Here is a 12,759-nt window from a genome sequence, read left to right on the forward strand (position 1 = left end):
GCTGCCTCAAATAGCTGCCATGTTTTGCAGAAAAATATTGAATGGTGTTTGAGTTCTGCTCCGGAAATGAAGCTCATCCCTCCATTTTGAGACGAGGTCCGAAATATTTCCATGAAAATGGAAAAAATAATCAATCACAAAAAACTGTAAATACTAAAAGGCACAACTTTTGGGTCTGCCACACATATCTAACAACTTTTGCTGACAGATATTACAAAGTTTTTGAGATGTGCTGTGGAAATGAAACACACCTCTCACTTTTGAGACTATGTCTAAAACGTTTCCTTGGAAACTGAGAAAATAATAAATCACAAAAACCTGTAAATACCAAAAGGCACTACTTCAGGTTATGATTGATACATCTACCAAGTTTTGCAGCAAAATATAGAAATGTTTTTTGAGTTCTGATCCGGAAACGAAACACACCTCTCACTTTTGAGACTATGTCTGAATTCCATGGAAACCGAGAAAATAACAAATCACAAATACCTGTAAATAGCAAAAGGCACAACTTCAGGTTCTGACTGATATATCTACCAAGTTTTGCAGAAAAATGTTGAACGGTTTCTGAGTTCTGCTCTGGAAACAAAATTATTACGGTCGGACAGACAGACACACAAGGTGTCGACTATATCCCCCCGCATTACATGCTGAGGGGATAATAAAATCATTCTCATGTCTTCAAAGGATATAAAAACGTGTTATACAAAAACATATTCCAGATATCCTCCAACAATGGTGCAGGTCCTCGGGCCGTTCATTAGCCTGAATGAAGCGCAGTTGCCAGGCATGCATTAATGCACAAGCTTTACACACCCATCTGTCGTTCTTTCTTATATACCAGGTGCGTTCTTCTGAATGGACTGTCGGTCACTAATGTAACTTGAAACATTTGTCTCTCCATGTATTAATAACATTTCATTCAGGGAGGTAGGTTTAAAGGATTTTTTAAATGGTCACTACATGTTGTTTATATTTGCTCTTAATGAACCACTGGGTATGTATTAGTTGGAAACTGATTGTGAGTTGACACTTATGTCACAATAACATTAGCCTTTGAGAAAGTGGCTTGTTCTGTACATACAACAAACCCATTTTAAAACAATGAGTCGAATAACAAGTCCATTTGTGTGCTGCATATATAACAAATAATTTCAATAAAACACGGTTTTATCATATTTTATTTTTTTCACCTTGCCAGTCAAACATACAATAAAGGCCATAATACAGTAACTATGTTACAGTTTCATCAGGTTTGACTTGAATCTTAAATGAAATGCAAATACTTTATAAGATACTTGGTTTGTTTGTTGTTTCATGCTGCAGTCAGCAATATTCCAACTTTTTGTAAATATAAGTCTGGACCAGACAATCCAGTGATCAACATCATGAGTATTGATCTATGCAATTGTGATATGATGTCAACCATGACAGCAAGACCTGATCATGTTGTTCACCCCTTAGTTGCTGAAGATCAATTCTAACACAGATTTTCACGGGGCTTGTAAAGAACAAATATGCTGTAGGAGTCTACCATATCAGTGTATTGTATATACTGTGTTGGCGTGATACAATGGCATGAGATATTGAGCTGGTCATGAGATATTGGGAAGACTTCATGTTACTATTGTTGAAAATGGAATAATTAATTTATTATGGTTGAAGCTGAACAAGCAAAGATACAGGAACTTGTGGATGAATAACTGCAACTGTCATTTCTTGTATTCACAAATACAATGACGTACACCCTACCCTCAATAAACAGGAAGTCCAGAAGCACTAGTTTGATTAGCAGTTATTGAAAGAGAAGACTGGCATTGATTTACAACAGTCTGTTAAAAATAAGAAATACAAAACACTGCACAGGACCTGGAAGCATTGTTTTGTCTACACAAATGTAGCTTGACTAGGTGCTGCTTCACAAGCATCTCAATATGGACACATTTTGAATTTGAATCTACTATCAACAGGTACAAGCACAACTAAGGGACTTAACTCTGCATGGCAAATAATGACACCTCATACAAATTATGCAACTCTCTTAGGGCAATGCATGATCATGGATGATTCAACAGTTAGATTTGGAATAACATTATCATATATCACAGACCAGATCCTGAGGCATTCCAATAAAAATGATATATTCTTAACAAAATAAACACATAACCCTTTTCCCAGAGTGAATAAAAACCCCACATATAGTCACAAATTAAAAGAGATAAACAAAACAAGTGTAAACACTATCAAAGATCTGTTTTCTTTCTCTTGGTGTAGTGTGCAATCCATTTCTTTGTCAGGTCAAGATAATACCTTGCACCTCCTGGCGCATAATCATCATATATAAAATTGTCAATTCTTTTGGGAACTGCTGATTCTATCTGCGTGCCTTCGTGCCATTCATTATAAGAGGTTACTGAAATGACAGAAGGGTTAATATTGATGGCAGCTTCGAAGGACATTTCGTAATATTTCCCATGATCTCTGCTCTTTGTATTTATACTGTTCCAAGGCCTAACTCGTGTATCAACATACCCAGGACCAACACTGGGTATAAACAGGAGACCCTTTGCCTTAGCAAAGGCTTGTATGATTCCCCAATTCCTCCATGTGCTGCCATAAGTAAATCCATTGCTTGCAAAGTATGTATAATAGCCATCAAAACCTCCCCTGACGATATCCTCTCTGTGTCGCTTCTCAACGATCAAGCCAATGAAGACACCATCAAGATCAGTCCCACGCACTGTTAGTTCCCCTTCAGGACTGAATACTTTGGCCCAGTCTTCGGATGGAACTAGGTAGGAATCATAGATGTAATATAACGGGAGTTGCCTCCCTTTGTGCATCATCCTGAAAAAGGCTGGGTGCTGCCCATATGTGTTAAGGATGTACTGGAGATCTGCACGCAATGTAAGCTGGCTTCTGTTCTTGTAGGGCTCAATATGGAATGTCACCTGTACAGAAAGAACCATCCAGTCAACAAACACGCTCTTCAAACAGAATCAGGTAACAGGCTAGATAGCCTGACTTGTGTGGTTCAGAGTGATTTATTTACTAACCACCATCACATGGGTGTGTAACAGAGCTGAGTGTTACAAACAGAGTTAGCATCTGAAGCAGGATGAGGAAATACCTACATGTTGTCCACGTGAACAACTCTCTTTGATCAACTATAACACTTTGGTTTGTTTTTCAAAGCCTTGCTCACTAATGTTTCAGCTGTAACGATGGGTCGAGCCCCCTTATAGCATTCAGCAATACAACAACTCACCTTCAGACTGAACTTGTTGGCTTTGTCCAAGATGAGCGGGATGAGTCGGTCAGGGGGTATCCCCTCATCATCTGCATGACTTGGGGGGTACCAGGACACTGACAACACACCTGGAAGTACAACACAGTGATCATGACCCTGAACTATAGTGCACTTTGAACAACAGCATTTGCTGACATTCTGTATACACATTTACCTGTTAAATATTAAGTGAGAGATTGGGTCATTGAGTGTAGTTTTATGCCACTTTTAGCAATATTCCAGCAATATTACAGCAAGGGACACCAGAAATGGGCTTCACACATTGTTAACATGAGGCAATCAAACCCGGGTCTTCACCGTGATGAGTGGACGCTTCAACCATCAGGCTACACTGCGAACCCTCACTGAGAGAGAGTACACTTTAAGCAACAAACAATGATGACATTATAAACATTTACCAGCTAAATATTATGTGAGAGATTGAGTAGGAAATAATATCAGGCATGGTGACCGACAACTGTAATTACTTTTCTGTTAATCATATGTGATATCAATTATCAACTTATAGCCCGTAAATAGCAACCACACTTTACTGTCCTCCAGTGCTCTGATTGATGGTTTCAATGACACTGCCCTTATCATTATTACGTGGTTGTCAATACTAACCTCCATTAAGCAGGATACATATCATCATTGAATTATGCAAACTGTTCAATTGTTTTTGAAAACGTAAACTAGTTGAGCAAGAACTAACTAAACTTGATCAATCAAAGGTCAATGAATCATGGATGGTTAGTCATTAAGGAGAGTATTCATGAAGGATATAGGGAGCAAGGGCAGATACAGTTCATTGAGAAAGGTGGGCTGTACACTTCATTTTCACACAGGTTTCAATGGACATTTAACAAAATTTCAGGACAAAAGCAAATGCACGTACCCCTGCACTCCCCCTCTGGATCTGCCTATGGGGTGTCAGGCTTAATTGCCTTTAGTGCTACAGCAATATATGGTGGTAGAAACCACAAATTGCTTTAATTGTAAACTGGGGGTAGACTATTTACATGTTGTCTTAATTTTTCTGTTTGTAACATCAATCAATCACGTATTCAGCAGCTTTACAGTGTTAATGAAGTGACAACACTACAATAAAGTCAGTATAATATGGTGTGTGACATTAATTTCTGTGCACAGTGTCCGACTATTTCATACAATCACTAACTAACATCACCTGCTCCAGTGCTCCGTATCTCACTCATATGTTTTTCAACCACCTCAGGATCACCAGAGCTGTAGGGACCGAGAGATGGATAGAAGTTGGCGCCAATGTCATCAGGTGGCTTGTGAATCCCAAGGGGCCATTTAATCATTTCTGCTTTATTCCAGTGCGGGAGAAACCTGTGATTCCAGTGAAAATATTTCCCGTCTGTTTGTGGATTACCATACCAGGGATAGTAAAACAAGTGGACATTATAATTTATCATTGGCAAGTCCAAGCCAACCAGTTTGGGAGCATTTCCTTGATTGAACTGAACGTCAAAGCCAGCTTTGTTGAGCTTGTTTTGGTGTAAATGGAGGAGTTTATTAAGCACTGGATTATGTTTATTGTCAGAGTTAACAATCGGCTGATCCCGCAATGTCTCTGATCCCTTGGAGTCAACTTTAAATCCTGCTTCATTAAGTTTCTTCTTGTGGATTTGCTCCAATTTCTCTTTAACAGATGCTCCCTTGTGGCTATCTTGTTTTTGCAAATATGGTGCCTGCTTGTCAGCATTTGGGGGTGAAGGTTTTTGTCTTTCGTTCTCAGACAATTTTTCAAACACCAGTGGCGGGCGTTTCTGAAGAAGTGGGTTTGGATCATCTTCCCTAAATATCCTCCACTGGTGACGTCCAGAATGTCGACCAGGTTCTCGAGTGGCGTGATTCTGGGGCAAGAAATACACTCCTAAAATAATCCACACAAGGAATGAGACTGCGCCCAGATAAAGGATGCATCGTTCTAGAGTCACTGTTTTCAGATATCTCCTTAACTTCATACTTATGATATCTACCAAACTTCATACTTGCTACTATATATGCTTGGTTCACATCCTTGTGCTTGACACTGAAATAGACAAATAGTTTGGCATGGAAATAGTGAACTGTTTTAATGTTCCGAAAAAACCTCAGCATGCTATCATATAAAAATGTCACGAATAATGAATTCTCTACAATGAACTTAATGGATACAGTGAACTGATTTGTAATCCCTGTGAGTCCCAGTTTACACTAATTAACGATGCAATTAATGAACTGAGCGAACTCAATCAGTGTCATTACCAAATGCCCATCTGATGACTATATTGTTCTTTCCATAGAATATCATGAATAGTGACCTACAGATATAATGAGTGAGTGAGTTTATTTTCACACCACACTTAGCAATATTCCAGCTATATGGCGGCAGTCTGTAAATAATCAAATCTGGACCAGACAATCCACTGACCAACAACAAGAGCATCAATCTGCGCAATTGTGAACCGATGACATGTGTCAACCAAGTCAGCGAGCCTGACCCCCCAATCCCGTTAGTTGCCTCTTACGACAAGCATAGTCACCTTTTATGGCAAGCATTATTGATATAATGAACTAATTGCACTGGTCCATTGTTACAAAGGTACTTTACTGTATTCAAATCTGTCAGGTACAATCCATGATGGAAAGTTGTAGTTACAAGCAGTCAGAAATATGTCACATTTATTTGGAAACTTGTGTTTTCATATATGTCTGTCTATACATATAGTTTAAACAACATTTATTTGTTCTGTTGACAGATCAGTATAGTTTCCAAAATGTATGCGAACTTTGAATCACACCATTGTCAAATAATACTATGCAAACTCTGTCTTGGCCGTAGCTAATTGACCTCACACCATGTTGAGAGGCATTTAGCTGAAAACCTCTCCTGTCCTTGATGACATTCCACAGAGGATCCATTACATTAGTTATTGGTGTGTCCTTGATTTAATCATTTGCGACCAAAAAACAAAATACTTTCACACCAAAGGAAAACCATTTTGTACAGTGATAGCAGATTTAATGACGTTGAAGGTAATAATCTTGCAACATCAGTCCACTACAATATTCAACAAACAAATTGATTCACTAAAATATAAAATCTAACACCAATATTTAACAACCCTATGAAGACTGTATCGAATTATCAGTTTAAGTGTATATATATTATACATTACTCACCCGTGAAAGATACTGCAGTGAAATCTTTACACAGTATTACACTATTGTAATAGACATATAATGTGATAATGATTCCTAGTTTTGACATTACAATGCTAATGTCACTGTCAGAATGGTACTAGAATTTGTCTTGACCCACGGAAAGCTGAGAGTCCTCATACAGTAGGCAGTGTAGCCGCAGTTGCTATCAATTTGTGTTCGAGATGAACAAAAAAAATTCTAAACATGCTTTCGTGAAATACCATTTTTATTAAACTCATGAAACTTTTATTATCCAAATGGATTTCGCTCGTTTGATACGAAATCATTAACTTGTTTAATAAAAATGGTATTACTTGGAAGGTCGTTTACTATCTTCTAAATATTCTTACCTGAAATGTCATTCAGTATCATATATTTGTTACTTCTTTCGTACAGTGTAAGCTGATGATGCTGTTCTAACAAGTCACTGAAAGGTATTTACAAATACTTGTTGACCATCACATGGTACCAGTATTTTGTGCATAATTTACTGCCACGAACACCACATATAAAACAACATTCTCGTGATCCTGAAACATATGTAGTTGTTAAATTGGTTTCCCCCATACAAAATATTATGGAAAATCAGTAACCGACTTGGTCTGTATCGACAATATATATATCACACTGAAGTTGACACACTACATATACACATTGTATGGTGTTCATATGAGGCCCTCAATGGGTTTGCCATTCTCTACTACTACTACTACTACTACTACTACTACTACTACTACAATAACTACCAAATCTGGCTCGTTTAGTACCCATATCACATACCACTATAACATCTTCAAAACATAAATATATACAGTTTAATTCCGTGATTACAGTCTGTCACCAAACATGTCTGAGGCCACCACCCCTTACAACCCTATATGGGCCCCAGTATTTTGTTTGTATTTTGAAATTTATTCTGTGTTGTGTCCAGATTTGATGTTTTGGTTCATAAATATATCATACATCCATTTAAAACACTTACAAGCTTCAGACGTAATCTGACAGCAAGGACATTACGTCTCCCATACTTAATCACATAGGCCATGGAGCTATTTCTGAGAGCCACGTGATTGAATGCGTATGAGGGAACAACAAAATTGAGGAACCAAATACGATTCGTGATCTATTTCGTATTGACGGATCAGGGTATGCACATTGAAATAAAACGCTGTGCGTTGTAGCTCTCTGGATAACATATATGTATGAAGAACTTTTGGACACATTGAAAATGAAATGAAAACTTTTCACAACATTCATTAGCTTGTCGCTCAATTTCCAGGCTTTTATCTGTATAAGGTGTGTTAATTCGTGCTGGATATTCAATTATACCGTAGCTATGGTGTTCCGTTAATTTAGAAAGATATGTCTCAAGTACCTGTTGGTGATTACTAGAACGCGGAGGAGTCAAACTCTTAAGTTGTAAAAGAAACAGAGATGTGTATCTATTGTCTTGTAAGTAAACATATATGTGTCACGTAATATTAATTAACTTTGCAACATTTATTTTCGAAACTTATGAAAGTTCTTTTTGCATTTCTAAATGTTCCTGTCACATCTTTGTGAATAATACTGTAGTTATTTAGAAGGCATGGCACCATAAAGTTAATAGATTTTCTTATTACTCTCGATTCGTTCCCATACCAACATGACCTTTCTAACTTTCTCTTAAATATTGTTAATACAACGATTGATTTCATTGGCTTATGAAATCTAAAACACCAATGAACGTGAGACTAACAAGTTGGATCGGCAAAATTATGGGCTACATCCCTACCGCCATTTTGCTCAGCACGCTATGTGAGGATCACATACCAAAGCGTTGCGAATATATATACTATTTCGTTTTAAAGAGGACGAAATAGCTCATAATGGAGGCCGTTAGAGCTTTCAACAATGAGGTATATATCAGAGAGCTCTATTTGATTTCTAATTGTTAACATCTTAAGGTATAAACATGAAGAAGCTTGCCAAGGGTATAACTATCGCATGGGCACCACGCCGGTGGTCGTGGAGTCCAAACATTCGCAACTCTATTGTTGCATTGTTATTGTGTCATACTTTACAAATAAGTCTCTAGTGATATGCATTTGTATAATGCTTAGGTACAGTACACGCTCGCGTCATGTTATAACACCGATTGAATTCTAGAAATGACCAATGCATCGCGAGTAGGAAATGTATGAACGTCGGTAGCCTTTTGGAAGCGAAATCACGTTGACGCGGTGTCGCTCTATTATCTTTATTATATACTTGAAGGTGTTTATTACCGTGACTATTGCTGCAAAGCCAGGCCATGTAGTTACTTAACAATTATTGCATGTTTAACAAATATTGTGTTGTCTAATTTATGATGTCACTTTAATTCTAAGAGGTATGGACGTAGTTTTAGCAAGAAAATAGGGTAAGTGTTCCTCCGGTTTCCCATTCCTATAACATTTATATATTGACATATACTAGAATGGTTTACAAAACATAACACAACAATTACTAGAGGACTCATAAAAATAACGAAACAACCCAAAATTAAGTACAGTATAGGGATAAACCACATGCTATTGCATCTATTTATCTGCAGAAGAAAGAATATAGGGGACTGGGAGGAACTCTATCTGCAATAGGTATTTTGTGAATTGCCTAAATAGGTTATTGGTAACTGATTCCTTTAAGAAATTATTTTGTAATATTGGGATAAAGGTAACACTTCCACTCATATCCCCTCAGATGTTAACAATGAGGGGAAAATACGGCGAGTGGCATTTTTAGGGAAATACTTCCACCCATGTCCAACTTTGTATTTCATTCTATTCAAATCATATCACCAGAATATATATTCCTCATCTGATAGGGATGAGTTTTAAAATGATTATAAAAATTGTCTGAACATTATGAAAGACATATTCAGCTTCTAAAGAGTGCTGGGAGAAAGAAATGTTTCCTCAACAGAAAACTTGAGGATATGGGTGGAAGTCTTACCCTGTATGCTTTACTTTAGCTACTTTTGTGGAGAGCGTGGTTGTCAATAGTGCATTTTACGGGGCATACCTTATTTCACAATTCACCTTTAGGTCCATACGAGGTTGTTTTGTCACCTGTTTTCATGGTTTGGTGTTGGTTTTCTTTGATGATAGTAAAACGTAGCTAGATATTGTATCAAAGCAGAAACTACTATGTGAGACACTTTTGACGTTGCTGTATGTCTAGTATACCAGTATGAATCACCATTATTGCCTATTTATTTGATTACAAATTTGTGAATTTTGATGTCAGTTCCAATATCACAATAGACAGACAGTGGGTATTTTCTCTGCAACTCTCCATTCCAAACTTTACCTACATTTATTCAAATTTCAATATATGTATAATGCTCATGTTTCATGTATGTTATTGTAATTGTGTTGTGGAGATATCCATCCCAATCCAGGCCCTAAATGCCTAAAACGTTTGAAGATATTCCAGTTAAATGTCCATAGCCTGAAAGAGAAATTAGTTTTTTTTTCAAAATTTAACTCTGAAATTATGATGTGGTATGTCCAACAGAAACTTGGCTAACTTCCGATTCATGCAACATCAATGTGGGAATCCCTGGCTTCCATCTTCTATTGGCAAAGACAGGCAAACTCGCAGCGGCAGTGTAGCAGTCTATGTGAAAAACACTGTGTTTCAATGAAAGATTTGGATATAGTCAGGCTTGAGGTGATATTGATACATGCTAAATGTAAAGCAAGAAAATATTTGATTGGAACATTTTTATTGCGCTGACAGTCAGGAGCTCTGAATATTGGAAATAGATTAATGAATCAATAGGTAATGCAGTTGATTTTAATATGCTGACATTTATAACCAGTGATTTTAGTATTGATATCCTTCAATGCAGTAATCAAAAGATAGACTATATACTAAGTTATTACAGCATTGGACAAATATTCATTCAGATGTAAGTAAAGTAGCAAAACTTTGATTGACTTAATATTTGTATCTTGCATCAACGTTGTCAGATTCTGGTGTATTTGATCCCATATGTAATGACCACAGCCCGGTAATTCTTCATATAGCTGACACCATACAGAACAATAATTCATTGAAAAGGAAAATCTTTGAAATTCTTCAGAAGATGCTAATGGTAAACAGTGAGTAAACAGTCGCTGAAAGTAGTGTTTTTGGCAATAATCAAGGATGTCATCTTGAGGAAATATTAGCTGATGGTAACCATGTTAACAGAAACCCCAAAGCGTATATACTGCAGGTCAAACAAGTGTGTTATATGTGGATTTTTGTTTGTGGAGAGATCCCTCCGATCCCTAAATAGTAGCCATTGTCTGATTGGTTAAATCTATTCAACTGTCTCGTGTTTGATTGGACAGTCATTGGCCGCTCAAAGGTTACCTGATGCGACCTTCTACTAGGTTTTGTTAGACTCAGTGGTGGAGTGTAAGGAAATACTCTTGAGACTTACGTTTACTTAGACTGACCTAATCAAATACATTAGATTGCTAGAAAACGATATCATCCTGATGACTGTTTTCAGTTCAAAACGCCCCATAAAAAAGTTATCAATGCAGAACATGCATATGTTATCAAAGTTGATGAAACTATAAATAATATTGATAATCGTGATAGAAAATGTCGTGGCAATTACTAGTTATGTAAAATCAAATTATAATAAAACATTGTTTCCATCAATTGTCAGCAATGATTTTGTTTATAACAACGAACAAGTTACTGCTGATGTACTCAACTCGTTTTTCTCAGAACAATCCAAAGTTGCTGATTCTAACTCCAATCTGCCTGATGTTGAACTTCGTGAAATCGGCCATACTTTTTCATCAATCACAATTGAGATGTTCAAGATATTCTGTATAACTTAGAGATGCTTAAAGCCATGGGGCCCCTAAGGCATTTGAAATATAGTGTATTAAAATTGTCGACTGTGTCTCTAACGCTGTTGTTAGCTAAGTTGTTTAACCTTTCCATTCGTAATTAAACTTTACCTTCATCTTGGAAACTGGCCTCAATAATATCGCTTCATAAGAAAGGTGAGGAACATATTTGTTCACTTTATAGGCCAGTTCCACAAACTAGCTTTGTCCCTGAAGTGTTTTGAAATTTGTCTTCAACTTCTTAAGAGATAACTTGTTTGAGTGGCATTTTAGAAGTTGAGGTGTACAAATAGGACAAATTGTTATGGATAACAACTTCTTTACTGCGTGATTGCGACGTTTTGATAGATTCTTGTACCATTGTCAAGCAGGAATGATGCATAAAATCCAGAACTTGTATGTACATATACTAATAAAAACAATGAGATAACGTAGTATACAAAGAAAACACAATTGACAACCGGAGCAACATAATGCCACGATTGGAGAAGCAGAAAGCTGGAGAAGCCAGTAGTACACAAACGATGGTGAATGGAAGTGGATAGTGAATGAATTATCCTTGGTCACGGTTGATAGTGGGCTTGTGGTGTTTGATGTGAATGGCTTCGGTGAGCTTGTGTTCGGTGAAGTCCGTTTGGTTGTTGGCTAGGATTGTGATGTCAGACCACTCTATTTGATGATTAGGGTTTTCTTTGATGTGGTCCGAAATGGCTTATTTGCTGTCCGAAGTAGTAACAGAGGTGCGATGTTCTTTGACTCGGGTTTTGATGGGTCATGATGTTTCACCAATGTAGCTTTGTCCACAATCACAGTTTATTTTACATATAACACATTTCGGGCTGTTGTTGTTGACAGCGGGTTGTTTTCCCCCGTTAGCATGGAGGAGGTTGTTGAGACTAGGGGATGCTGAGAAGGTTGTGTCAATGTTAGCTTATTGTTTCAAGAGCCGGCTGATCTGATGAGATATTTTTTCAACATAGGCAATGGATATCTTGATTGGGGCTGATTCTGGTTCAGGTCTTTTGTGGTAGGGGTTGACGGTGTGGCTTCTATGATTCGGTTGACTATTTCAGACGGGTAGTGGTTACGTTCTAGAAAGACTTTCCTCAGGTGTTTAATTTCCTCGTGTAGATTGGTTGAGCAGATGTTTTGGGCTCTTCTGGTCAATGTAGAGATGACACTGGTCTTTACTTTGGGGAGATGGTTGGATGTATTGATCTGTATCGGTAGGTTTTCTGTACATAGAGGTTTGAAGTTGGCTACAGGAGGTGCGGGATACAACAACATCGAGGAAAGGTAGTTGGTTGTTGTGCTCTGTTTCAGTGGTGAATTTGATGCGGGGATATAGTTCGTTGAGATGGGCGAGAAGCTGAATGG

At 37.4% G+C, this 12,759-nt stretch overlaps 2 protein-coding genes across 5 annotated transcripts in view; one reads left to right on the plus strand and one right to left on the minus strand.

The window, feature by feature from the left end:
* Window positions 1-1,160: 1,160 nt before the first annotated feature.
* LOC137287253 (glycoprotein endo-alpha-1,2-mannosidase-like) lies at window positions 1,161-7,595 on the minus strand. Its single transcript, XM_067819484.1, has 4 exons — window positions 7,488-7,595; window positions 4,479-5,351; window positions 3,269-3,378; window positions 1,161-2,951 (listed from the first exon to the last, which is right to left on the minus strand). Exons 2-4 carry the CDS (start codon window positions 5,281-5,283, stop codon window positions 2,244-2,246), a joined length of 1,623 nt encoding a protein of 540 aa, XP_067675585.1. The 5' UTR covers window positions 5,284-5,351; window positions 7,488-7,595; the 3' UTR covers window positions 1,161-2,243.
* Window positions 7,596-8,264: 669 nt separating this feature from the next.
* Window positions 8,265-12,759, plus strand: part of LOC137286960 (SR-related and CTD-associated factor 4-like) — a 30,853-nt gene continuing 26,358 nt past the window's right edge. For all 4 annotated transcript variants that reach the window (XM_067819009.1, XM_067819012.1, XM_067819013.1 and 1 more), the window contains exon 1: window positions 8,265-8,403. In XM_067819009.1, the coding sequence (XP_067675110.1) occupies window positions 8,374-8,403 (30 nt within the window). In that variant the 5' untranslated portion in view covers window positions 8,265-8,373. The remainder of the gene's footprint in view (window positions 8,404-12,759) is intronic.

Source organism: Haliotis asinina, chromosome 6 (genome assembly GCF_037392515.1).
Source record: "Haliotis asinina isolate JCU_RB_2024 chromosome 6, JCU_Hal_asi_v2, whole genome shotgun sequence".
In the NCBI taxonomy this organism is placed as follows: domain Eukaryota; kingdom Metazoa; phylum Mollusca; class Gastropoda; order Lepetellida; family Haliotidae; genus Haliotis; species Haliotis asinina.

Excerpts from the sequence above, each read along its gene's own strand:
- LOC137287253 (XM_067819484.1), bottom strand. The coding sequence starts at position 5,283 with ATGAAGTTAAGGAGATATCTGAAAACAGTGACTCTAGAACGATGCATC. Across the intron at positions 3,379-4,478 it reads GATACGGAGCACTGGAGCAG|GTGTGTTGTCAGTGTCCTGG; the intron begins GTGATGTTAGTT and ends TTGTACTTCCAG. Across the intron at positions 2,952-3,268 it reads CCAACAAGTTCAGTCTGAAG|GTGACATTCCATATTGAGCC; the intron begins GTGAGTTGTTGT and ends CTTTCTGTACAG.